Source organism: Pistacia vera, unplaced genomic scaffold (assembly GCF_008641045.1).
Source record: "Pistacia vera cultivar Batoury unplaced genomic scaffold, PisVer_v2 Contig57, whole genome shotgun sequence".
In the NCBI taxonomy this organism is placed as follows: Eukaryota; Viridiplantae; Streptophyta; class Magnoliopsida; order Sapindales; family Anacardiaceae; genus Pistacia; species Pistacia vera.
The window spans coordinates 572,250-598,824 of NW_022196412.1; the positions used below are offsets into that span (position 1 = coordinate 572,250).

The 26,575-nt window shown below is 34.6% G+C and overlaps 4 protein-coding genes across 5 annotated transcripts; 1 reads left to right on the forward strand and 3 right to left on the reverse strand.

Moving 5' to 3' along the window:
• Nucleotides 1-2,683: 2,683 nt before the first annotated feature.
• On the reverse strand, nucleotides 2,684-3,291 carry LOC116108841. The gene has a single exon (XM_031395075.1). The coding sequence runs from the start codon at nucleotides 3,142-3,144 to the stop codon at nucleotides 2,899-2,901; it is 246 nt and encodes an 81-aa protein (XP_031250935.1). The 5' UTR covers nucleotides 3,145-3,291; the 3' UTR covers nucleotides 2,684-2,898.
• A 1,164-nt stretch (nucleotides 3,292-4,455) lies between these two features.
• Nucleotides 4,456-14,017, reverse strand: LOC116108846 (alpha-N-acetylglucosaminidase-like). Its single transcript, XM_031395080.1, has 18 exons — nucleotides 13,594-14,017; nucleotides 13,394-13,470; nucleotides 12,933-13,144; nucleotides 12,659-12,780; nucleotides 12,378-12,463; nucleotides 11,962-12,056; nucleotides 11,272-11,353; nucleotides 10,575-10,681; nucleotides 10,418-10,448; nucleotides 9,897-10,014; nucleotides 9,580-9,627; nucleotides 8,808-8,917; nucleotides 7,629-7,731; nucleotides 6,964-7,062; nucleotides 5,937-6,047; nucleotides 5,553-5,767; nucleotides 4,960-5,276; nucleotides 4,456-4,873 (listed from the first exon to the last, which is right to left on the reverse strand). Exons 1-18 carry the CDS (start codon nucleotides 13,816-13,818, stop codon nucleotides 4,617-4,619), a joined length of 2,415 nt encoding a protein of 804 aa, XP_031250940.1. The 5' UTR covers nucleotides 13,819-14,017; the 3' UTR covers nucleotides 4,456-4,616.
• Nucleotides 14,018-17,254: 3,237 nt separating this feature from the next.
• On the forward strand, nucleotides 17,255-18,814 carry LOC116108793 (protein JINGUBANG-like). The gene has a single exon (XM_031395023.1). It carries the CDS (start codon nucleotides 17,597-17,599, stop codon nucleotides 18,812-18,814), a length of 1,218 nt encoding a protein of 405 aa, XP_031250883.1. The 5' UTR covers nucleotides 17,255-17,596.
• A 2,444-nt stretch (nucleotides 18,815-21,258) lies between these two features.
• LOC116108839 (ribosomal RNA small subunit methyltransferase G) lies at nucleotides 21,259-24,409 on the reverse strand. Of its 2 annotated transcripts, none has more exons than XM_031395072.1 (7): nucleotides 24,165-24,409; nucleotides 23,894-24,086; nucleotides 23,657-23,766; nucleotides 22,859-22,937; nucleotides 22,693-22,760; nucleotides 22,313-22,379; nucleotides 21,259-21,657 (listed from the first exon to the last, which is right to left on the reverse strand). In XM_031395072.1, exons 1-7 carry the CDS (start codon nucleotides 24,402-24,404, stop codon nucleotides 21,545-21,547), a joined length of 870 nt encoding a protein of 289 aa, XP_031250932.1. In that variant the 5' UTR covers nucleotides 24,405-24,409; the 3' UTR covers nucleotides 21,259-21,544. The 2 variants fall into 2 exon arrangements, with proteins under 2 accessions (XP_031250932.1, XP_031250933.1); XM_031395073.1 differs by having other exon boundaries at nucleotides 24,196-24,282.
• Between the last annotated feature and the right edge of the window lie 2,166 nt (nucleotides 24,410-26,575).

Below are 26,575 nucleotides of genomic sequence, written 5' to 3' on the forward strand. Positions count from 1 at the left end.
AAATCAAATATATGCATGCAACTATCTGTACAAAGAGACATAGTGCTTGTTATTGATATTTGGGGCCCCTTTGGTACACAACTTTTCAGTATTATATTCAAAATACACATTTATTTCCTTATTCTCAAAATATTATTCTATATTATTCAATTTTTTTTAAACCTCTTAAATTTGTTAATTTAACTAAACACCAAAAAAAAAAAAAAATTTAGAAATTGACAAAAACACCCCAGCAACCCACATTTGCCAGATTCCGGCCACTGCCGCTGAAAGCTGGTCAGAATCTGGTACAATGGCGTACTGCCGGTTAGATCTGGCCGATAGTGTACTGATCTACCATTTTTCAGTCAGATCTTTGGCTGTAGGCAGTTGTTAACGACGGCCATATCTTTGGTCGTCGTGAACGACCAAATGCAACCAGATCTAACCATCAATGGCCAGGTCTAACCGTAGATCTGGCCTTTTCTGGCCATATCGGCCCACGACCAGCTGGATCCAGTCGATCGTACGTCAATACGGCGACTCTGACCACCCTCTGGCAGTGGTGGCTGGCTATCGGTATTTAATGGGTAGGTGAGAGTGTTTTTATTAATTTTTAATATTTTATTATAGGGGTGTTTAGTACATAAACAAACTTAAGAAGTATTTTTATTAATTTTTAAATCCTACATCGTAAAAACTACCTAATTTTATTTTTTTAAAATATTATTCTACAAAGTATCAGAATCATTAACCGAGTGCACCCATCTTCTAAAAAAATGTTTTTATTTTTTAACGAGATATGATAGGATACGAAGTTGATGAAGAGTCAACAATTTGATCCATCGGTCGGTCTCTTATGCTAGCGTCTGGTATGTGTGCGTAATTTTTGGGATAATTACATGTTAATTTAGGTCTCCGAGGTTTAATCTCTTTTGCATCCACTAAAATCATAAAGTAACACTTTAGTCCCTTTGTAAATGGATTATTTTCACTATTGTCCTTAAGGTTTGGAGCATATCATATAAACTCCAATACTATGGGATATGACTTGCAGCCCACTCTCAAATAAGAGGAAAGTCGGGAGAAAAAGGGGTCTCATGTGAACATGCGCCATGACCTCTACAAGTAACCACCCATGATCATACACCTCTATATAAGGAAGTGGAATTCAAGGATTATGCACTTTATGCTTACATTCTATATGTAATTTCATTATCCACTATTGTAAATTGCATCTTTATACCCATTGTCATTAAAGGGGCAATAAAAGATCATCACAATTTTAGCTCAAACATGTATTATTTTACTTAGTTTATAGATATTTGCAACGCTTTTTTTTACTTTATGAAAACATCTTTTTTTTTTTTTTTTTTTTTTTTGTTCGACTAACTTACACATACTTTAACTAATTTTGGTGTACATTGAACACCCTACAAGTCCAAAAGATAAGGAAGCAAACCTCTTTGATCGCTAACCCAACCCCTTAGGGTTTATGAAAACAAATGTTATTGTGATAAGTGATCCCAAGGTTTGAATCCAAGAACTCAAAGAAATAAGCAAATCTCTTTAACTGTTAGGTCAACCCCTTAGGGTTTATGAAAGCATCTTCATTTCATAATTATATCAACTAGACGAGTGAATGTATTCTATTAATACATATGAAAAACATTCAATAATTTGTAAATTCATATCTAGAATGATAAGGAGTTTATTACTCTTCCTAAATTTTATAATTTGAATGGACCAACTCCTACTAGAGTTACAAAGGGAGTAGATTACTTAGAGAAGCAAACCTTTCAAGTAGTAGTATCAATGTTTTAATAGCCAACCAGGGGTAAAACTTAGCAAAGTGGCTGAGTCTCGAGTTGGTTGATTTGACCGGTTTGATTGGTGGGTCAAATCAATGTTCAAAAGTTTGAAATATAACAAAAACACCCCTAAAAATTACTATATTTCCCTACAATTTGAAATCTTACAAAAATACCCTAAACACTACGGTCGGCGTCGATAAATCAAGGCAAATAAGGCCTGATTCCAGTGACAACAACATTCCTTATCACCATAAAAACACTCCCCTCAGTCTCCTTACCGAAACCCATATTAGTTTTGCGATTTTCGGTCGATTCACTCACCGAATATCACTTCTATCGCTACCATTGAACTCACTAACCCTTCCTCTTCAAAAACCCTAATATCTCAACCTTCAATTGTTCGCTAATTACCGTCTTAATTTTTAAAGTTTTCGATAAATAAGAAAATTAACCTAAGCCCATGAAGGCCCCGAGTCTCAGTTGAACCGCCCTGACTAGGCTGCGTTTTAAAACATTGAATAGTATACTCTTAACTATTAACGAAACTCATGCCAAAATTTCATGAGTTGTAATTTTATTATTTCATATTTCAAACATTAAATTCTAGGCATGGAATAATTATTCGATTAATATTTAGTTGTTATTTTTGTCTTTTAAAGAGTAAAAGATGTCATTTAAGCGAAGATAGAATTGTTGTATCGTACTGGGCTTCATTACAAAGTCCACGTACCAATTTTTTTCAAACTAACGAAACCAGTCTTTAACGACCAACCAACCCCCCAACTAAGGCCAAAAACTGCTAACTGGATTTTATCAATTTTTTTCAAACTCAGATGCTTCTCTTACACCTCATCATATTACCCATTAATCGTAAAAAGATAGATCATAAATTTGATAGAAAATATTCAGCCATTTTTAAGTCATATGGAAAATCGTCTTCAAAACATAAGAATCTGGATCAATATCAAAGGAAAAAAACCATGAAAACTCCATATTCTACATATAAACAAAACACAAATCAAATCAATAAAAAGAAACAACAAATTAACTAAATACAACCGATCCATCAAACTAGCATATAATAAAATATGCCAACAACATCGTACTAGTGTTTCTGGGTAGTCTTCTGATACTTGTCTTTGATCCACTGAAACCCAACAGACGTCCCTTCCTTCACTTTCTTCAGCCCAGTTGAAGCCACCGCTTTCGTCTTATCAAACCCTTCTCCAACCTTCTGCTTATACTTGCCTCCCGTCCCATTGCTCTTCTTTTTTCCCTCAACAGCGACGGGGTCGGGGCCGTTGTCCCATTGATCAGCCCAGGATGTTCCAGAAGAATTGTGCCCTTCCATTATAAGAAACTTCTCAACTCAGAAAGAAGATGGAGAACTACGAAGAGATATTATATGCCAATACAATCGAGATATGTTAAGACTGGGTATTTTGTTTTGGTAAGAGACCTGGGGGGGTATAGATCTTTTATAGTTGAGTCCAAATTCGAAAAGTATATAAAATGAAGATATCGATTGGACCAATCTTAAGAGTTAAACAAATAGGTGGCTTGAATAGAAAGTCCAACACGTTTACTTTTACTTTTCTATTATTTTAATGGACAAGTATGCCCTTCTGTTTTCCCTGCAGTTTCCTTTCCAAAACTACAAAATTATTTCCTTGTTTGGACCTTTATTTTGATTCTTTTCTTCCCACCGTCTTCATTTCATTACCATATTTATTCATATATCAAATCTGACGTCAATTGCCAACATGGGAACGTGATTTAAAGCATTACCAATACAACTTTACAACCACACAAAACAGAGTGAGACAGCTCAGAATTCTACTCAATAAGGGATATATTGACAGAGTATTACAATAAATTTTTTCCCATATTATGTTTCAAGATTTTTCTTCATATAAGGCAAGGGCATTTAGGACAGTGGAATGAGAGAAACGTGTGGAGTTAATGATTCTTGAATGATCCAGAATTTTTTTTGACAATCAATAATACAATTATAGAGCAACATGTAAGAAAAAAGTCTACACCAGATCTGATACCTGATCGTTTGTGTGTGTCTTTGTGAGTGACTAAGTGTGATGAATCTATAGAGAACTCAAAGAAGACNGTGGTTCTTTTTGGTGGGTTATGAGATGAGGGATGGCGGGTGCTTGGAGAGGGATTGGGGGGGGGGGAGGGGGCGGGGGGCGGGAGGGGGGAGGAATTGTGATGTTCAGACCAATTTGTACATATTTTAACTAATCTCCAAAGATAAACATTGTTTTAAAATATGACATGTTATGAGACCTAACAAGATGACTAGATCATAGGTTGACCGGTCCAATCGATTGGCCAGATGATGTATAAAGATAGTTAAAAAAAACTTTGAATTAATCCCTTAAATTTTAGTATATTACAAAAATACTCCTAAAAATCACCAATAGGCCCTAAATTTTTAATTTATTTCAAAAATACCCCAAATAATTATGTTAGTCCCTAAAGTTTTGAAATATTAAAATCACCCCCAAAAAAATTACAAGTAGTCCCTACAAGTTTAAAAAATAGCAAAAACCACTAGAACTTGAACCGGACCGAAGAGGTTGTCAGGTCCTGATCCAACTGGCCAGTCTGGGTTTTAAAAAAGAGCTCACAAACTCAAAAAATTAGGTAAGTTATAATATGATAGATGATATTTATCTAGAAAATCAATGAAGGAAACAAATCTCCTTAACCACAAGGCCAATCAGGTTTAGTGGTTGCAATTAGATGTTATTATATAATCTGCTTTCCAGAAGTTTTAATTTTTCTGGACTTACATGCCGGCTTTAATCAGTGATCATATATGCTACTACTTTGAAAGTACTTGTTGTAGAGCAACCGTGATGTTTTTAGAGCATCTCCAGAACTTTCCACCGGGTACAAATTCCGGCTGCTCTGCCAATCATTTGTGAGCTTTATCCATTCCCTCCTCCATTCCGTCAGACGGAATCCATGCCCATTCTCCAGAGATTCTATCAAATATTTGAAATATATAGCTGCTCGGGGACCATAGTAATCTCGTACAAGTCCACTCCAGTATTTGTTTCCTAAAACAAAGAGAACAAAGGGGATTATATATTTGCAGTGATATATTATATTTATGCATAGATTTTCACATCACTAATCCTCTTACCATAGTCGCGAAGCAGACTTGCTTCGTCCTCTGAGTTGTCAAACCACATGGTTATTTGAGTTCTTGCATTCCATTCAAACTTCTTTTCTTGATCTTCATCTTGGGCAAGTCGCTTCGCACTTTCTAACCAAGGTCCTAGAAGAAATCCGTCATGGCATGCCAAGAGTTTATCCATATCTTCCACAAGTTCTAAAAACCGCTCACTGAGCTGCCCGACCTCATGAGCATCATTTAACTGATAGGCTTCTATGGTCTCTAAGAATAGCTCGTTTGCATATTTCGCTAAAGCTTGTCTAGTCAGATCGACTAAGTCATACCTAACCATACAATGAAAAGTTGCACAGAAGTTGATAAGAACAGGAAAAAAAGAAAGTAAAAAAAAAAAAAAACCCCAAAGGGCCAAACCCCAAAGAAAAAATAAAGACAAACACGGGAGGAAAGGGACCGCGGGGCCAAAAAAAAAAAAAAAAAATAAAAAAAAAGAAGCTGAAAACAATTAAGAATGCAATAGAACGACAAATAAAATGTGTATAACTTGTGGTTCCTCATGAAATACATAAAGAAAAAACACAGGAGTTCAGTAATGAGCTAACCTGTAAGTGTTACTATCTGATAGTTCATCCCCACTTGCTATAAAAAGTTCTAATGCCTGAGTTACTTCAGAAGTTGAATACCATAGATGAGGATGATCATATGAATCTGTTTGGCTCTTTACCGGTTTGCCATAGTGGTGAATTCTTTTGTGAGCTACAGAAATGAAGAATGGATCAACATCCGGGAATGCTACAATTACATCCCTGTTTTTGTCCTGTTTCAATATCACCAAGAAATAACATTACATGATAAAGAAACTATGTTCTAGTCAAGATTGACATTGATTATATAAGATCTAGGCAATGCATGTTTGTCAAATTTAGGATGTAATACCATGGGAACAATTAACAAAATAAATTATTCAAACAGGGTGCATAACTTACATAGGCACCATCAGTGCAGTTGTAGAGCGTGCGGTATAATACATTCCAGGCATCCTGTATTAAGGGAAATGATCTACCATAACGTCTTGCTGGATATTGATCAATCCATACCTGAGAGAAAAATGATTGTCATGATTTTAATTTTAAAGTATAATTTCCCTTTCTCCAATGATCCACTATTCCTCACAGAAGCACAAATGTTGAGGAAAGGAGAAAAAGCCCAATTGTCTCAAGTAGAATTTTCAAAAACAAATTATGAGTGCAAGAGGATCTGATGGAATGCATAATATATTATGCATCCAATTTATTTGACAAGTTATATCTAATTTCCAGTGTAGTTGATATTCTATCAAGTTTATCCTACCCAGTGATTCATTTCAGTCAACAGAGGAACAAGTTGTAAAAGTATGACCTGACGTGCCCAATGAAGTAGACAAAATGTGCCATGTACAAACGCTTTGTCTAGGTACTAATTAACCATATTTACTTGCATCTTAACCTTGTTAAAGCAAAGAGAGTTTCAGAAGGATAAGATAGGCAACACCTTGGCTATTAAAATTAGGGATATTATAAACAACTACCCCTAAAGTTTGCATTCTTATCATGTGGAGAACAGCTTCGCCAATTTTTATCAAAGATTTCCATTATAGTTTTAAAAGCATATCATTCTCATGGTAACTTTGTAAAGTTTTATCATATTTATCCCTCACAATTTAAAAATCATATCGTTGATATCCAATTGCCCTATCTCCATGTTTTTTATCTTTTATTTTAATTTTTAATTCTCTTTTGTAATTTTAAAAGATTTATTCAGTTGGACACTTGTGGAATAACATATTAAGAAGTATTATAATACTGTGCTCATTTAATTATACAGTCAATTTGATGGATTGAGGACAAAGGGGTGTTAGTGACATGCTTTTAGAACTGTAAGGGGTATCTTTAATAAAAATTGGCAAAGTTATTCTCCACTTGATAAAAACGCAAACCTTAAGTGTAGTTTATGATAATATCCCATTAAAATTACCTTTACATCAAGTTTGTTGTGTTGAAATGCCATTTCAGACATGAGATCATAAACAATAGGATTCTGCTCTATACCTTCCATTGACATCCCAATGCCAACCTGCAGAGAAGTTTATAGATAGGGTAAGATACATGATTGAAAGGAGTGTCCAAATCCATGTAAGCAATTACACATAATTACTCCATCTTTGCAAATGCACAAGTAATTTTCAGAGAGAAAGAAAGATAAGTTGGAATTGGGCAATTGCAATTGTCAAAGGGGCTTTGAACAAGCAAAGAGGCATCAGCAAACCAAAGCAGGGCCGCTCAACATGCATTAACGGGTATTTCCATATTCAAGTTTACTAATAACATCCACAGCAAAAATCCACTCACTTTTTTGGGAGAAGGAAGGTATCACTTATTAGAGTATGTCTGCTAATATGATTGCAGTGCAAAGTAAATTTTGAAAGAAAATATTTGGTCTAGAGATTATACTTAAGATAATTTAAGCTTGAGAATCTAAGAGAACAGAGACATTAAAATATCACAGCATTAATCAAAATGCAGCAAAAATCTTGCACAGTGACGATATGTTGCTATGGAATATGGCGAGGCAGCAAAATACAGTGAGATTTAAAAAGTAATTGACAATATTCTGGAGCAAGCAACAATTAACAAACTTGCCATTGTTGAATTTTCACTAATACGAGCTTCAACTGGTCCAGAAGCTATTGAGTCCAGAAGTCCATACATCTCAATGTTTCCTGCAAAGTTGTGAAGCATACACCTGTAAAGCAGAACACCAACATAAATAAATTTCAGTTAATCATATCTCATATTATCATTGAAGTTGACTTCATAGTAGAATTTCTTCCCAGAAAAAAGAATTTTAGAAACAATTTATTCCATGCTCAAATCTATAAAAAAACATTATATCTAGTTGGATTCCTAAAAATCATATCTCATGTTATTACTGAAGTTGGATTCCTAGAAAATTTTCTTTCCAGGAAAGGAAAATTAAAAGGGCTTATTCATTGCTCGAAATGTATTTAAAAATATTTACACCAGTTTCAACTTTGATATGTAGTCCTCAGTAGGTAGTGAAAGGGGCATCTCCTATAAATATTGAAATGCGAATATTGCTAAATATGCATTAATTTATATGGAAAGACCATAAAGAGATGCCTTCTGTAATCCTGAGAAGCTGCTCAAATAAAAATGAGGTTTGGCTGCTGCACTTATTTGACCCACTCAGAATAGAGTAATACTACACTTACAAAGAAATTTTGCAAAGATCTCCATACAAAGTGATGTGGCAAAAAATGAATGGAAGAGTAAATTTAATGAGTTTGACTTTTTGTTTCACTCTTCCATTCATTTTTTGTCACATCACTTTGTATGAAAATCTTTATAAAATTTCTTTGTAAGTATAGTATTATTGTCCAGAATATTAGTTAAAAATTCCACTTGAAAGACTGTAAAAATTATTTCAAATATTTTCCGTATTATTTATATTGATGCAGACAGGAATATAGTTGACTTTATGCATCTCGCCTTCTCGGTCAAAATCTGTTGACTTATTACATAGCCGCAGTACTTATGTGTAGGAGTTGCATGGGGCTTAGTTACAATTTGTATGTTATACTGTATATTCATGGAGTTAGGAAAATGTTTCCAACGTCTTTTTTGGAAAAGAAACTTAGAAATTAACTTAATAATGAGGAAAATGTTTCCTAGTTAATCAAATTCACTGTAAGACACTTCTAGACATGAATTTAGTTCAAGAATTATTTAGCATGCTCATTCTCGATGAGATGAGTGTTCTACCTATCATTGATAAATTATTGAAGAAAAATAAATTACCAGATGTATGGGACTCCATAAAACTGCTCTGAAGTAATCCATATGGGTTTCACTTCTGCAAACAAATCAAGGACAACCAACCTCCCCACAGGAACAGAATGTAGAAGTGCCTGGAAAAAGTAACAGCTAAACTTATTGCCTGTAAAAGGGCATACTAGTCACTGCCAGTGACAAGCTCAACATGTTAAAGGACTAGAAGGCAAGCTAATACATCATAATCTTCTGATTAAGACAATAGTGCATCAATGTAATTGGCCAAACAATGACCAAAATGTAGATATTAGTTTTTTTTCTGTTCACAGAAAGATTAACTTGTGCAGGTTCAATTTTGTGCATGAACCCTATTTTTGTTCACATAAATGGCAGAAACTTCACAATGAACCAAGGAGAATTTTCCTTTGATACTCCCCAAGAGATCATTCAAATAAATAGTCAAGCTTGCAGTAAAATCAAGCCTGACTAGTTTTTGCTCAATCCATTTGTTTAGCAAATGTAATATATTTGGTGAAATCACGATTGACCATATTTTAATCACTCCGGTTCTTTTTTTTCAGTTTTTTTTTTTTTTTCTCTACTAACTCCCCATATGAAGACAAAGAAAATGCCATAAAATCCAACTTGTCCTCAATGGATTTAATTTGTGATGCAGATTCTTCAACATAATTATTCAAACCAAATAGGGAGATCAGCAATGGTAATGTACTTAGAAATGGAAAAAAACTTATAAAACTAGAAAAGCTGAATGATAGAAGCGAAAAAATGTATAGATAACCTTCATTTGTGGAGGCTTCCAGAATGGGTCATAAGAGAACAGCCATCCCTGCATTATATGACAGATCCAATTAGAATGCTAAAAGAAAATAACATTTAATAAGGATTGAAGATGGAATATGGTAAAACTCTATTAGAAATTCAGGGCCTTGGTGGAGCAGTGACTAATTGGATCAACATTCTGACTTGGCTAGAGCATATAAACAAAATCAAGATGTGTGAATTGCACCAGTTTGACTATTAATTAAGATGATGGTAGCCTTATAAAAATTATTCCCACAACTGAATGGTAAAACTTGAAAAAATTGATCATTTTACCTGCATTAACCAAACAGCATCACTATCACCACTTTGCATTCCGTTATAGATTGCTGCACCTAATGAAGAGATGTACTCTGGGTCATCAAGCGGTGGAGTATTCTCATCAAATGTATCGCTGCAATTTTTCAATAAATCACAACAAAATTATATAGTCTAAATTAATGAGAAATTATTTATAAAATTAAAAGATAATTAAATAAGTTGGAACAATGAAAAACATAATACATTCTATTGAAAACTAAAAAATCAATAATTATGATGGCGCACAAATCAAAGCCACGGAGGAAGATCAAAAATTGAAATGACCAGCATACATTTGAAAGTAAGCAACAAAATGCTGCATAAGTCCGGAATAGAGTTACGGATGAGAAAAAAAAATGGAGATAAATAAAGATTCATTTCAGCTTTATTCAGAACTATTCTCCGACCAAATTTTGTATAATTAAGAGACGAGCTTACTAATAATATATAATGACTAAAGATAGTATATTTGTCAAAGGAAAAGCAAAAGATCTTACCAGTTGTATATGTGGCCAGTCTTTCCATACTCTGACCAAAAAGTAATTGAAGCATTGTAAATTCTTGCTTACTTATTTAGCAAATGAGTATACTGCAACCAATTTCATTTTATAAAAACCTTAAATTTAGAGGAACATGGGATTCAAATGAGCTCACCTATAAGTTGTTGCTCAATAAAAGCTCTCCCAATTTCAATGAACAAGGGATCAGTTGCATCAAGAAGATAAGTGCAGCACCATCTAGGGTCACTCTTAACAGAAAACCTAAAGCATAGCAGAAAAGAATTAGTTATGACTTATGAGGCTCTCATGTTTATGTATTGGTGAACCTTAATTTAACCAAGTAAATCCCAACTGTTGGTGTCAACTACATGAATCCTTTTTCGCAATTCAGCCTGGTCTATGTAGATATTTCAATAAGTCCTTAAGAATCATATCCTTTCTCACAATCTCAACTACTACCTAAAGCTTCCTTCAACTTGGTCTTAAACATATTGGTGTAAATGACGAGCATCTAAGAAAAGATATAGCACTCACATAAGTGCTCTATGTTAGGATATAATTCTGTTTGATCAAAGACAAAAGCACCAAACCAACCCTTAATTAGTCCTTGAGAAACTAAAAATTTGGTAGATTTCAAAACTCTGATTTAGAGAGACATCAAATGCATATTCTACAATGAGGACCTTATTCTCTTTGATGAAAAACAAAAGCACCAAACCAACCCTTAACAGCATGTATTGAACCACACCAAATTGGTCCTTGAGAAAGTGGAAATTTAGTACAGCTCAAAAACTCTAATTTAGAGACACCAAATGGATTCATGTTTGAAATTAGGCATAGCAATACTTTACCAATTCCCTAAGCGTGTTATCTTCGCTAATGGAAATACATTTTTCAGTGCTGCAGGGACATTTCCAGAAAAGGCTGGATGTACTGTAAAGCAGATTCACAAGCATTAGAAGTACACCAACACAGGGAAGAAAAAAGAAATTGATTTCAATTTGTAAATTATGTTTCCCGGATAAATTTCCTTTCAATAAGTGGAACTCTTATGGTTAACAAGACCAAATCCTTTTTAAAGTAGTTCTACTTAACTTTTGTATGTATGCATACACTATGGAAGGAAAACCAGACTCATATTTCATCAGAACTACATCAACTCAAAGTTTTAAACTTTTCAAATAACAAATAAAAGAGCATGTCAATGCAATGATGAACAATGTATTTAGATACATCTGCTCTCCAAATCAACAGTAGAAACTTTTTTTTTTTTTTAAATAAAAGCTCCTAGAGCAAAAAGACCTTTCGTGGCAAATAGAACAGCAATTCAAATATTTTCATGATAATTAAAATAATAAGCCAACCAAGATATTGTTCATGCAAATATCTGGCAGGGTTAGATAAGATAGATGGACTATATAATAAACCTATTTACTTTTTCCAATTCAGGTTTTCCAGTCTTCAGAAATTTTCTCTTGCAACAAGAAGTAGTTTAATATAGGAACTGAAAGTTGACAGTGGATGTCCAACAATAATAGTACCTGGAGTCATTCCAAATTCGTGCATTCTGGCAAGAATTTTTTTCTGGAGGATTAATTGTTGATCCAACCAACTTTGTGGTAGTGGTCCACCCCATCTGTGATCAATAAATTATTTGTTAAATGATAAATTAGAAAAGAAGGGACACAATTTATTTTAGGAAGTTTCTATTTCTAAGAATTACAACAGCCCAACTAAAGAATGCTCTTGGTCTAAGCATCATCAAAAGCCAGTTTATTCACGGTATTGAAAGGTTCCACAAAGTGAGATGTGAGATATTTATGATTTGTAGTCACTTCAGAAAAAAAAAAAAAAAAAAAAACACTAAAACATTGAGTTAATAACTAAAAGGCCAAATATTTGAACTCAAAATTTATTGCAGCACTTCTGAATAATGAAACAAGCTTGACAAGCTTACCCATGCAAATTTGCCATACGTGACCATGCTAGAAATGCAGGACCACCAAAGAAGTCAACCAAATCTGAACGGCTCATATTAAACTTCTGCTTGAGGATAAAAATGCATATCAGTAGGACATTAACTTTTGGCTACACCACTGTTGTGTATCCAAATTACCTCCATGGTAACCAATTTTCTCCAAAAGAAAAACAAGCAACATTAAAGTGTCTAAGATATCATAACTATGAAAATTTGGAGCTCATAGAATAAATATGGTATAACAGTAAACTAAAGAATACCTGGAAAACTTTTTGCCAAATAGTCTCTTGCCCTGTAAATGCCAATGGCAAATTGATGCCTTGGAGAGCCATCCAGTCAATTTCCTTTTCCCATCTTTTCCAGTCCCACCAAGCGAAAGAATCTTAGAAGTATATAATCAAGTTAATTTATATTTCTCACACCACAACTAAAAAATTCATAGCCATAGGCAAACTAAAATTTATGTTCTAGAAATATAGATTAGACATTAAAAAAAAAAAAAAAAAAAAAAACTGTTTCGAAGCAGAAACATACAGCTAGATGTAACAGCATTCTGGTAGTAATTCCAAGGGGTGGGTCTCCGAACCAAAACTCCGGCATCTTGAACACGGGGAAAAGAGCCTAACTTGGGCATTGAAGATACTTGAACACCACCAGTTTTTTCCCAAGATATATGTGAACCACACCAATGCTTCAAGTACCAGTGCAGCCCAGCCAAAACTTCAACTCCAGTTGCCCCACTTATTCTACTCAAGACCAGCCAAAATTTCCATGAGCAAGTTTTATAAAATTATAGTAATCCAGTTTTATAAACAGTCCATTTTAAGTATTTATAAATAAAAATTAAAGAATGGTTCTTTTTTTTTTTTTCCTTTCCTCATAATTCTCACACAAACTGAATCATATCTACCTTCAATTAGCTATAAAGTAGCCAATGCCACAAGACAGACATAACATTGAAAAAAGAAAAATGGAATATAGAAATATCAACTTACAAAATCTCTGGACCGTGACGTATATAGTTAGAAGGATGATTTCTAATAACAAAGCAGGTCTCTCCACCACATTGTTCCTGAAAACAAAACAAACAATAGCATAAATCAAACACTTCACCAACAATTATTTAAAATATCAAGATTGAAATTCCATCTACCTAGGTCTGTAAACGAAAGAAAAAATTCAAAAAATCGAAAACCTTAGAGATAATCCGAAATTCGAAGGCAGAAGAATGAGAAGGAAGGAGGCGTTGAAGAGCACCGTACGCCGCGGCTACTTGGACTGACGGAGGAGCTCTCTCGTGGTCCTGAATCTCAAGAAGGCGCGAGATGTACTGGACTCCAATCGTTGATGATTGAGCGAGTGTAAGAATAATTGAGAGTGCGATGAAAAGAAGCGAAATGGAGGGAAATGGAGAGTCCATTGATGAGAGTGACTAAGTGAAACAAGAAGTCTGTAATAAAGAAGTTAGAAGAATCTGTTTATATAAGTAATCGGAATTGTAGAAGATGAGAGGAAGAGATTCTGTGAATGTATAAAACAAGTAAACGAATCAAAGGCCGGCTGGAGAGAGAGAAATGAATTGTGTCGAGAACTGAAATAAGAAAGAGTTTCCATGTTTGTTCCTTGCGGTTTAAATAGTTAAAAAAGTCCAGAAATTTGGAGCCAAGTAGTTTATGTATGGCTGTATGGGCCTATGCCTTCGTTGGATTTAGCTTCATCCCTGATATTCATGGGCGTTGGCCCACCATGAATCCGAATTTTCAATGGTTTTTCATTGAATTTCCAATGTTGTTAACGGGATAAACTTCAAAATTTTTATTATAATATTTTTCTATAACATTTTTCATATAACATGATACGATAAAAGATAATTATTTGATTAAACTGAAAATAAATTTTCACTCAATCATCTTTTGTCACATTATATTGTATGAAGAAAATTAAAATGCATATCGGATATTATAAATGGAAGATGCCAAGGTGGCCGCCCAAAGCATGTAAATATCTTAACATACAGTTGATATTAAATTATACCACTTCCAGAAATGGTTAAGAACAGAAAAAGTGACCCTTTTTCCAGATTTAGAATATCTTGGTAAAAGTAGGCCTACATTATTAATGCCCCATTTACATGGTGTTAATGGAGGGTGGCGTTGGGACAGAGGCATATCTGAAATCAGAAGTTGAGATGTGTTTTCTGATCTTGTTCTTTCATTAACGCTCACCCATTGAAATAAAGGTTACTGTCACTGCCATGTGAATTTCAACTTCTCCATTAATTTGTGGCTTTCCATATATATATATATATATATATATATATATATATAGTATCTTCATTTGCCTTGCTTTTTGAAAGATGAAGGTGTCTGAAATGAAATGATGCATGGCTTCACATGCTTTGTTATAATATTACAGTCCCTTCACCAAGACAGCTCTATGAATAGGAAATTAAACCTCTATAAATAGGATTGGTATATTTTTAACCAACCCACAAAAGACAAATCTTACAAGCATTGAAAGCTTTCTTCAGCTTGGGAAGAGTACAGATCTTCATGCATGAAGCTTAGTGATGGGCTCATGGGACCCAGAGATAGCTTTGCCAGTGCTTCTAAGACCCTTATTAGGACCCCATTATTCATTATTTATCATGTAGGCAATAACAACCGACAGATGAAAAAGAAAAAAATCTCTAGTCTTTAGTCTTTTTTTTTTTTTAATATATTGATGTTGCTTTCATTCAGATATTTTACATGAAAATAATCGCCTGGGCAGGGCGACCCTCATAAAGCCTGTTTTATGGGTTATCCATATGGATAGAAAGGATTATTTTCATGTCTTAGAATGTGTTCGATAATTAAATTTCTTTTTTTCTTTTTTATATCCAAAAATGAATTTCCTAATTAGGATTAATTGTTATTAAGGACAATAATATGAAACAAACAAAGAGAATTAGTTTGAGTCCCATAATTTTTTTTTTTTTTTTAACCAGGGATTGTCCGGACTAGCTTACGCTTATCTTAACTAATACCTTAAAACTTTAGAATTATCGATTAAGTAAAAATTTCAATAGTTATCCATATTAACAACTAAGGAGAGACTCGAACTCAGAATTTATTGAATAATACACTCAAGAGTTTATATCGAACCACTCAACCATCATAATTTCTCTGGCTCATCCCGAAGTGAAATGAATCATATTCTCTTAGCAATAGAAGAAAGTGATAGCCTTAAATTCTTGGCATTTGAACAGTTTACCAGGAAATAAGATAACAATATATAATATTCGCTGTACTGAACCAGAGAAGTTGAAATTAGTGAAGATGACATAGAGAATGAAATCATCAAAGATACATAAACGATAAGCTGTGCAGAAAAATGGTGTATAATCAATATGGAAGTCAAATATATGAACTAACCATGGAAAAAAAAAAGAAAAAAATACAATAATTCCAAACTAGTTAGCTAGAAATAATAAAACTGCCTTCAAAATCCTGATAAAATTGAAGTTCTATACATTGAACTTACGTTTGAAAGAACAGTTGACACAGTTCCCAGTTGACAGTTGACACTTTGTTTGTATATACAGTACCCGAAAAATATTTCCCACCAGTCCACCACTCGTTTGTTGAGCACAAGACCTCGGCTTTCTGACAAGGTTTCAATTACAAGAGAGAGAGATGATGAAGAAAGAAGACAATCCACCAAACCCCATTGCACGTACAGTCATGATTCAGTTTGCTGCTTACCTAGGAGCTGCGTTGGCAAAATTTCTATGGAATCCCAGAAGTGTACTAATGGATTAAGACATAACATCAATATTCGTAAAATGTTTTGCCTCCCAAAAGCGAATAACAGAAGCACTTAAGGACCAAAGTTTTCAAGTAATGCATCATTTTCCGTTCAATCTTCTGTCTTTTCTGGGTTCAAAGTTACAAATCCACCAACCGCAACATGCCCCACAAAGTCGCACTAGGTTTAATTTTATTGGAGCTTGGAAAGGTCCAAAGAGCAATGATAATTTACTGGACAGAAACAATCGAGAGAGGAGAATTGGACACGTAACGAAATGTTTTGCGGTTGGAAGGGTCTGTATTCACTGTCAAAATCTTAAATTTATTCGTCCTGACGAACTTTTCAGGGAAAAATTTCAAACCTATAAAGTCGTGTATAGCAAATTAAGTGAGCACATAGCCGGAGAAGTGATAAAGACTTGTTGGCTTAAAGAGAAAGTAAAACCTAATTCACATGGGTAGATTCCACCTAATCTATACAACATTAGAACCTATGAGCCCTTTTCTTTTCTCCACCTCTCTTCCTTTCATAATCATGACCCCTTATAGCTTTAACATGAAAAACAATAAAGGAAATTAAATCCTCAATATTGATCAACCATGTTGCATACCTAAACAATTCTTCTCTGCATCTGATGCACCTATAACCGTCCAATAAGAGAGTGTATAAACAACACAGCTCTCTTATTGGACAGTTTTATCTTAAGTGAGAACCGCTAACTGTGAGCCAGACTTTTAACTTGATAATCCATATGAGTAGGTTGATTAATTAGTGAGGTTATCATAAACTGAACGTGATAATCGTTACTACTGAAAAAAAAGGCATTAAAAATGGATGATGAGTTAGATGTTTAGTGCAAGACATACTCAAAAGTGCAGGAACATGGAATTGTCTTCCACTACTAACAACAGCAATAAGATGGTGATGAGATATATACATCCTTTGCCTTGTGTTGTCCAGTTTTGGTACTTTCCTTAACAAACCAGCCTTCACCAATGATTTAACCTGTAAAATTTGTCAATCTATTTGTGGATTATCATGTAATATTCAAGATTGTTCTGCAAATTAACAGTAATAACCATGTGATGAGTTCCAGACTTTCCTAGCTGAATGCGGAGACAAACTCATGAAGGATAAAGAGTTGCATTATTGTTTTCCAATTTGAGCTGTGCCCATTCTTTATATGGAAGTGGAAGCATCCAATTTATTTCTCTGCTCCCCTGCAATCGCAAAGGACCTCCATTCAGCAATAGATTAGTGTAAAACTGGGCCACTCTTGCTTCTTCTGCGCTTTATGCCAACATAAACCTCTTTTGCTGAAGTAATCCTTTTATCACAAATGCTCTTTTCTTCTCTATATATTCACTCACTTTGCTTTCTTCCAACTCACATACTCTCTCTTCGACATGGGAATCATGCCATGCCACTCAAATTGTGATTGTCAATCTCACTCTGCCCGCTTCCAGTCAGACTTATCTACACCGTCCCTTACTTGTCAGCGAAGTCTCCACTCAGTTCCTTCCCTCACCTCACAAACCCACCAGAGATTAAGCAATGTTTCCATCATCCATTATCACTGCCTCACCACTCTAAAAGGCCACAATTCCTATGTATCCTCCATCACCCTTGCTGGGAAATTCTTATACGTGGGCTCTTCTGACAGAGAAATCCGCTCGTGGGATTGTAATCCTCTAACTTCACAACTTGATCAAGAGATTATAAACAACAACAAAGTAGCTGTTGGCAAGGGCGCGGTGAAGTCCCTAGTTGTGTTAGCGGACAAGCTATTTAGTGCTCATCAAGATCATAAAATTCGGGTGTGGAAAATCAATAACCAAGAACATGATCATCAGCAAAAGTACACTCGTTTGGCCACATTACCAACACTCGGTGACCGCGCTTTCAAGCTACTGATGCCCAAGAATCATGTACAAATCCGGAGACACAAGACATCTACTTGGGTCCATCATGTTGACACAGTGTCAGCCCTTGCCTTAACAACCGATGGGACTCTTCTCTACTCAGTTTCATGGGATCGGACCATCAAAATTTGGCGAACGTCCGATTTCAAGTGCCTGGAGTCAATTACAAACGCTCATGATGATGCAATAAACGCAGTGGCATTATCCGACGGACATGTTTATACCGGATCAGCTGACAAGAAAATCAAAGTGTGGAGAAAAAACAATGGAGAAAAGAAACATTCTCTAGTTTCAACTCTGGAGAAACACAACTCAGGAATCAATGCCTTGGCGCTGAGCACTGACGGGTTTGTGTTGTACTCAGGTGCATGTGACAGATCGATACTGGTTTGGGAGAAAGACGAGAGTGGCAACATGGAGCTCGCAGGAGCCTTGAGGGGCCATACGAAATCCATATTGTGCATTAGTGTGGTTTCTGATTTGGTGTTGAGTGGTTCTGCGGATAAAACCATTAGAATTTGGAGAGGAATTGATAGAAATTACTCTTGCCTGGCAGTTCTGGAAGGTCACAAAGGCCCTGTCAAATGTTTGACTGCAGCCACTGATCAGTATTATAATCACTCTGATACTACTTATCTTGTTTACAGTGGAAGTTTAGACTGTGACATCAAGGTATGGAAGATTTTTGTTCCTCTCCATTAAAAAAAAAAAAAAAAAAACATTTTAATTCTCACTCTTCTTCTGGAGATTTATGTACATACAGCAATGAGATTGTGTAATTTCTTAAGAGTTTCACTTTATTTTCCTGGAAAATTTATGTATGAAAATAGTGGCAAGGGCCCAAAGGCAGGTTTGTCCAAGAAAAGAGGGGATGTATCTTCCTTGCCTAATCAATGCATAACTGTACTCATACCCCATTCAATGGATTGGTTTGTTTTTCTTTTAATATATGAACTGAAATTCTTTTTTTTATGAACATTTTAGTTGGATTGTGGGACTCAAAAGAGACAGCCATGGCCGGCTGTAAAGTCACTCACTAATACCTAAAGTATTGATTAATGGCGATTTTATTCTTGCTTACCTTCCAATTCTTGAATATATTCTTGTTAATTTTCACACCTTTTTAGTAAGCTATATTATTCAGATTGATCTACGAACAACTTGCCCTTTCTTATGTTACTAAAATATGGACAAATATAATTTCTTTCCAGGAAAGAAAATTAAAATTATTTGAGTTGTAAAAGCTTTTGATTGAAAGAAGAAACAAGAAAAGGATATATGCACATGTGTTAATGACGGTTTGTGAATCAGCAACATATCAGATAGGTGCCCTGCTGGAAATAATAGATTATTTTAAAGGAATGCACAATCGTATAAAGTTGAGTAAGTAGACGAATCATGATAACATGTTTCATAAGTAGGAATGTTCTTCTAAATCTCTCTGTTATAAATTATTGTCATTAATTTATATAACTTGGATAGGACAAGTTTTCTGGGTTTTTTTTAGCATTTATTTATGAAAAATGAGGCAGGAAAATGAACGAGAGAACGAGTAAAAGACTTTTTTTCCACCTAAATAATAGTTTAATAACATTTTTCTACCAATCGACTTTTAAAATATTACTTTATTACCTAAATTTATATTTCATTCCCGATTCCGACGTCGTTGCGACCCTACACCATCATCATTCTCTTTCCCTGTTATTACTCACCAAAACCTATCAAACCATACTCTTGTTAACCCCACCAATCGTTGACAATTGAGCGATTAGGGTTTGTGTAACCGTTCCTCTCAAGTCAAATGCCGATCAATCCTAACAACCAAAATCCAACCTTCCACTATCAAAAGACTCATCAATCTCCCCTCTTCAAAATGCTAAATAATATGGACTAAGTTTGCTCTTTATTAATGTTGAAATATAAATTTAGGTAATAAATTAGTATTTTAAAAGTTTGTAAATAAGAAAGTATTATTAAACCTTTATTTAGGTGAAAAAAGTCGGTAACTCCTGAGAAAACTCCCACCACTTCCACTTCCACTTCCACCTTTCGGTTATGGAAAAGTCAGTAGCTTTTAGTAAACGGGTCCAGAAAGAAGATGAGGATTGAATTAAATTGAATAAACTCTTTTAAAACAAATACTGGTTTACCAAATTAGTAATTATTTTGAATAAACAAACACAACTTCACATCAAATGAAGATTAAAAAACTTAATTAAGATAAAACAAGACACCAAGGCAGAAGAAACCTGATGTCATAAAGTATCTTCATCAGTTTGACCTCACAGGTGGCGGTAAAGTTAGGTAAAAGTCATTTTATTATGGCACCTTTCTTCCAACCCATCTCCCAAACTTAACTCGATTCTTTAAGAGAATTGGATTGGCCTGGGAAGACAACCGGATGAGGATTCATTGACTAATTAAAACACCCATTACAGTAACCATTCCGTGTTATCTCCTAGAATAAGCTATCAACACGTATCAGTGTAAGGTGAATAGTTGGTAAAAAAAAATGCATGCGTACTTTTGACCTGAATATAAAATATGTAATTAAAGAATAATATGATATTTAAGTTTTATACTTAAGTCATCAGATCAGGAGTATTAGATTAATTAGGAACTGTCTATCTCTTGAACCCCATTCAACATTCTTCACTTAGATAGCATAACAATATATGTATGCCTGCAGGTAGGAGTGAGCATGGATAAAGGTAGAACCAGAACCGGAATTGGCCCCATTAGGGTCCGATTTTGATTTTGGAAAATTGGAACCGAGAATTCCCAAGTCTGGTTCTGGTTCCTACAGTGTTAGAACTAGGAACCAGAACCCGAACTGAGGTCCGGGTACCCGGATAGGAACCGAGACTGAATTATAATTTTTGTAAACTATTGGAGGTATATTTGTCATTTTTTTTTTAAAGTAAGGGGTAATTAAAATTAACCTGGGTTTTGGTTTCAAATCTTAAGAACTGGCCAATTCCAGTTCTGATTCCTTCAAAAAATACAGGATACCTAGAACCGATCACCCCTACCTGCAGACGCAAACAGAGAGATTGGGAGAGCAAGTATCTTATCACAAAGATCGTATTAGCCAAGAAAATACCCATACAGATAGAATTTTGACATGGCTAAGGAAATGTATGGCAGCCGATCATATTTCTCTAATAAGCAAGTGTGTTTAGTACAACCATTTCCAGAAAAATTTCTTCAGCAGTTCAAAAACAATTTACCGAAAAATTATAACTAGAAAAATATGGATTTCATCATGCTGCAGAAACAGACCAAATATTACGTTTCTTCTCTTCTCTGTTATATCTATGTTATTAATAGCATAAATGTAAAAATCATAATACAAGTTATCCATAAGCAGTTGGTGGGGTGCAGGAAGGAGAATGCAGTAAATACAAATGGCAGAACCAGCATCCAATTCATCTATAGTGGCATTTTTGCTGGTGTACCTGGATCGCGGGGATACTTTTTTGGAGTAGGGCGATCTTTCAAACATACAATGGCAGTTCGTTGTCCATATGGGCTCTGAGATTCCACTGCATGCAATTGAAGAGTATATTTATCACTTGAACTAGGAATATGAACAGATTTCAATCAAGGAACCACTCAGACCTATATTTGAAATTTTAAAGCTTACTTAAACTAAGAAATGATATCGCATCTAACTGGCTTAGATGAAGGATGAAACTAAATTTACTCATGACCATTGACATTATACTGACGGCCAGCAACCCTGGACCATTGTCATTTAAAGTGTTCGGTTATATACTTGGATTTGTGTCCATCGTTCTCTGAGACGGTACCTTACGTATTGTAACATTTGAAGTAACAAGTTGCGATTTGAAACGTTTTCGTGCAGTTCTGAACCGGACTTTCATTCCAAGTTGGTTTGTACTGTTATGAAAACTGATTATACCAAAAGGAACCGGACTTTCATTCCAAGTTGGTTTGTACTGTTATGAAAACTGATTATACCAAAAGGAATCTCGTAAAGACACGTAGACGGTACGTTAACGTTCGTTACAGAGGGATTAGACCAGGGCGGGTTAAATGCTATCCGTACCCCTAGAGAAAGTCCTAATATTAAATAACGTGTCAACAAGAACTATGATGACATTTTAAAGTTAGAAGCAATTAACTAACCAATAAGTATATGCATTACCACAGACATCACAGAAGGATAGTACACACCTGAACACAGTTGCAATAAGGAAGCACCCATCAGCTGAACTGCTCTTTCTGCATTTCTAACTTCCTCCTGTCCATAGTGTATCAAATGTAAAAGTTAGTTCTAGTTGTCATAGATTGGAAAGAAGGAAAGAAAGATCAATTCTCCTTGCTAGTAGAGGCATATAAAAGTATACAAGAACTCTTGTCAGTATTTGCACATTCCACACGAAGTTAATATATATATATATACATAGTAAATGAACTGAATCTGAATTGACCTTTTTACTTGGAAAAACAAGTATACAGAAAACTGCAAGTATAAGATCAATTTTTCAACATAATGAAGAGCACTTCGATTTGCAATTCTAATTACGATCCAAATCTGTAGTACAAATATTTACCTTAGGATCGTGACCCTTTGCAGCAACAAACAACCCACCAACACGAACAAGGGGAAGACTGTACTCAGCTGGAATCAAATGAAAAGAGACACACCAACTTAAGCAGGAACGAACCACTTCAGTCCTAAACACAAAAGAAATCATGACGGGAACTCATCATAATTACCTAAAACTCTCATTTCAGCAACAGCTCTGGCCACTGCTACATCAAATTGCTCTCTAAAGCTTACATTTTGCCCCAAATTCTGTTCTATAACAAAGGTTGCAAATTATTTAGCCGGTAGCAGGTTAACGGTGGGTAATACACAAAAATTTCACACTGGAGGCTCCAAAGAAACTAAGTCATTATGGAAAGGCACTCTCTGACATGCATTAATCTGATACAAAGCAAGCCACTGTATCATGAAAAAGACGAAAATTCAAAGGAAGCATCATTTGCAATTCGAGAACAAAAATTACATGCTCTACACAGCAAAAAAATTTATTAATTGTTCAATCAGAAGTTACTGTCATCAACTTGAAACTGTATTCTGTCTTGTCTAATCTTGGCGACATAAGGCATTATTAAATATCAATAGTTCAGTTACTCCATAATTGATGATTTATTCAATTTGATCTGTGAAAAAAAATTCCCAAAAAGAATAAGGAAAACACCTAAAGTGGAAAAAAAAAAAAAGAGAAGGAATAGGATGAAAACTTTTTCAAAAATACTACTCAAAATAATAAAACAAACACACCCTTACTTTTTCAATTTTTTTCACATATTCACAAATTCATTACTTGTTCGACATTTTTTCGTTGTTGGGTATTGATCTCTATCATTTTCGTGTAATAAAGACCACTAAAATGGAATCTTTGAAACAGGCAAATGAATCCAGAAACAATCCAACATTAACATATCCATATGCTTAACAATGCAAAAGCAGAATGAAATGAGGTTCTTTAGAAGAATAAGAATAATTACCTCTGCCCTTCCCCTTACAACTTCAACATTTGACAACCCAGTTAAACTAACCGCATGCTCCAAGTAGACACAACGCTTGTTCATTGACTCTAAAAGCGTTACTTTCCAACCTGACCACAAAAAAAAATATCTTGATACAAAATATCAAAACTAGCCCAACAAACAAATAGAGAAAATTTGACCTTATTAATGAATAATATGATTGACCCATAAAATAACTAAGTTGAGTTAAACCACCTGGGCAAGCTATAGCTAAAACTAATCCTGGTAGCCCCGCACCAGTTCCAACATCAACAAGGCTGATATTGTTGCTTGAATCACTGCAATGTGAAGTATAATTATTACATATAGGAGGTATAATTGCAAGTGAGTCCTCGATATGCCTTTCCATTACTTCATTCACCTCTTTAACAGCCGTAAGGTTCATTCTCTACAAAGTTCAAAGCCATATTTCAGCTATGAGAACAAGAGACAGACACGATGAGACAAATAGATTACAGATAGAAACCTCGTTCCATTGAAGAAGGGAATCAACGTACAGATGAATCTGCTCCTGTTGGTGGGAATTTAGGTTTTCAAAATGTGAATAATTAAGAACTCTGGTGGTAGTTAAGGTTTTCGCTTTCGCGCCGGCTCTGTGAGAATTAAACGTGTTTGGAATTGAAGGTGAAAGGTGTTTGATTAAAGTCCTCTGAGAGAATGTTAACTGAAACTGAAAGTGGATGTTAGGAGCCTTGAAACGCCACATCAACATTATCTTTGCGCGCGCTCTTGCTGGGCCGTCCGCATATTTATTTTTAGTTTTAATAATTCATATGGTATTTTATCAAAAGGAAAAAAATATTGTTAATAAATATAAAGAAAGTAATGAATAATGAATACAGTTACTAAGTTTAAAATTAGTAAGTTATTTTTGATCTTGAATTCAAATCCCTCTTTGATTGTTAATAGGGATAGTTACTAGAGCTATTACCCAATCGATAAATTCAAGGTTTTAAGAAATTAGTTGAGATCATTATTTTAAAACCCGACCCATTTTTGAGACCCGAAAAGGTGATCAAGTCACGAGTCAACCAGTAACCGGCTGGATAGATGACGCCAGCAATAAAAGTATTTTTAAAAAATTGCAAATTAGTCTCTTAAATTTTATTATTGTACAAATTCCTCTAAAAACTTGCAAATTAGTCGCTGAAATAATTTTTTTTTAAATGCCCAAGCAAATTACGAATTAATCCATAAAGTTTTGAAATATTGCAAAAAACCCTAAACATTATTAGCCCCTATAAATTTGAAATATAGCATAAATGCCCCTAAAACCTAAACCGGACCAAAGAGGTTGCCGAGTCCCGGTCGGACCAATTGGTCCTCGGTCCGCATTTTAAAATAGAGGTTAAGATGCGCACAAGCTGGTCGGAACACCTCCAGCCAAAAAAAAAAAAAAAAAAAAAAAATTAAGGAAAATTTCGTTGATTTATTTTACAAAAGTTAAATCAGTAAGAAATGGTTTCATTAATCATTCAATAAGGAAAAAAATCTCCATTTTACAAAATTTTATATTAATCACGAAAAGCAGATTAGGATTGATGAAATCCAATAATGGTTGGGCTTTCGGCCCAATCAAACCTCCGTTGCAAGAAATTAGAAAATCACAATCGATAGCTGTAAATATAATTCGAATTCGAGTACAAAAAAAAAAAGGTCATTAGCTATTAGGAAGCATATGGTTTTATAATTATTGAATGATTAATGAAACAATATTTAATTTTGTTTAACAGGACTGGTTTACAAATACTTCATTACCACTCTCTCCATTGATTGTGATATAAATAGAACTGAGGTCAGGGATGGTTCATGGCTCAGCCATAATGCACAGACCTGCCACTGCCAGAACTCCATGGTTATGAAAAGCTCTACCAGTAAAGTCATGAATGTGGGTAGGGCTTTTTGGAATAGTATCCAGTAGAGTAGATGGTGTTTAAATTAGCAGACAATTAATATTAATCCCAGTAGATTAATAGAAGAAAAAAAAAAAAGAAACTGTAGATTAAAAATCATCATACAGAGGTGGTGCCTGGTAATTATTAGGCATAGACAAAGAGGAGTAGTAGCCGTCATCTGGGGTTAGCTAGCTGTATGAATTTAAAAGAAAGTTTCACGAGAGAGGTGGTGTCAACCCACTTTCAATTGCAATCATGATTTGCAGTTTTGGGAACAAGGCACAGTGATGATGGAAATGGAATAAGAAAAAACTTTTATTATAACTTGATGCAACTGGTCCCTCTTCCTCATGGAGCCACACCACCAACTCCTTATTCAACATTCTGGTGCCGATGGAATATATAATCAACACAATATTAAAGCAGATAGGCAGTGGGTCCAATTCCAAATTCCAGTAGCATTTCTGCAGTATCTAATATATAATATATATGGTCATTTACAGATAAGTTTTACACAAAATTATGCATATTTGTATCTTAGTGAAACATTCAATACTGTAGATTGATGTTTGCATGTCATAGAAAACTGCTACAAGTTATGAAAAGAGTGAAAAATAAGAACATAGATGGCCCGTATATATGTGAGAATTACATAACAAGAATCCATAAAGATAAGCAGACATGAAATACTGTGAACTTTTGATCTTCGAGTGAGTTTCAACTTTGGTAAAAAGATTTGAATCTCCGGAAATTTTTTTACTTTATTCTAGAGTTTCATTCATGCACTTTTTCTTTTTTCTTATATAAACTAAGTTTGTTTGCCACTAATTTCCTTTCATTTTCATATATAAAAAGGAGAAAGTGGGACAAAAGACTGGTTCATGTGGGGCTTTAATCAGAGTCAAACATAAAGTCATTGATCAAAGGTTTATATGGGTTGTTTTTGCTAACCCTAAAGCACTATATATTTAATGGTATTTTT

Bases quoted from the DNA above. Each gene is read 5' to 3' on its own strand.
- LOC116108841 (XM_031395075.1), bottom strand. From the start codon at position 3,144: ATGGAAGGGCACAATTCTTCTGGAACATCCTGGGCTGATCAATGGGAC.
- LOC116108846 (XM_031395080.1), bottom strand. From the start codon at position 13,818: ATGGACTCTCCATTTCCCTCCATTTCGCTTCTTTTCATCGCACTCTCA. The intron at 7,063-7,628 runs GCAAGTTTGTTA...ACTTCTCTGCAG, and splicing joins TTAGTGAAAATTCAACAATG to GTTGGCATTGGGATGTCAAT. The intron at 6,048-6,963 runs GTAATTTTAATG...TTTTTCTCTCAG, and splicing joins ACAACAAACTTGATGTAAAG to GTATGGATTGATCAATATCC.
- LOC116108793 (XM_031395023.1), top strand. From the start codon at position 17,597: ATGGGAATCATGCCATGCCACTCAAATTGTGATTGTCAATCTCACTCT.
- LOC116108839 (XM_031395072.1), bottom strand. From the start codon at position 24,404: ATGTGGCGTTTCAAGGCTCCTAACATCCACTTTCAGTTTCAGTTAACA. The intron at 23,767-23,893 runs GTGGTTTAACTC...TTTTGTGGTCAG, and splicing joins TTTAGCTATAGCTTGCCCAG to GTTGGAAAGTAACGCTTTTA. The intron at 22,380-22,692 runs GTAAATATTTGT...CACTATGGACAG, and splicing joins CAAAGGGTCACGATCCTAAG to GAGGAAGTTAGAAATGCAGA.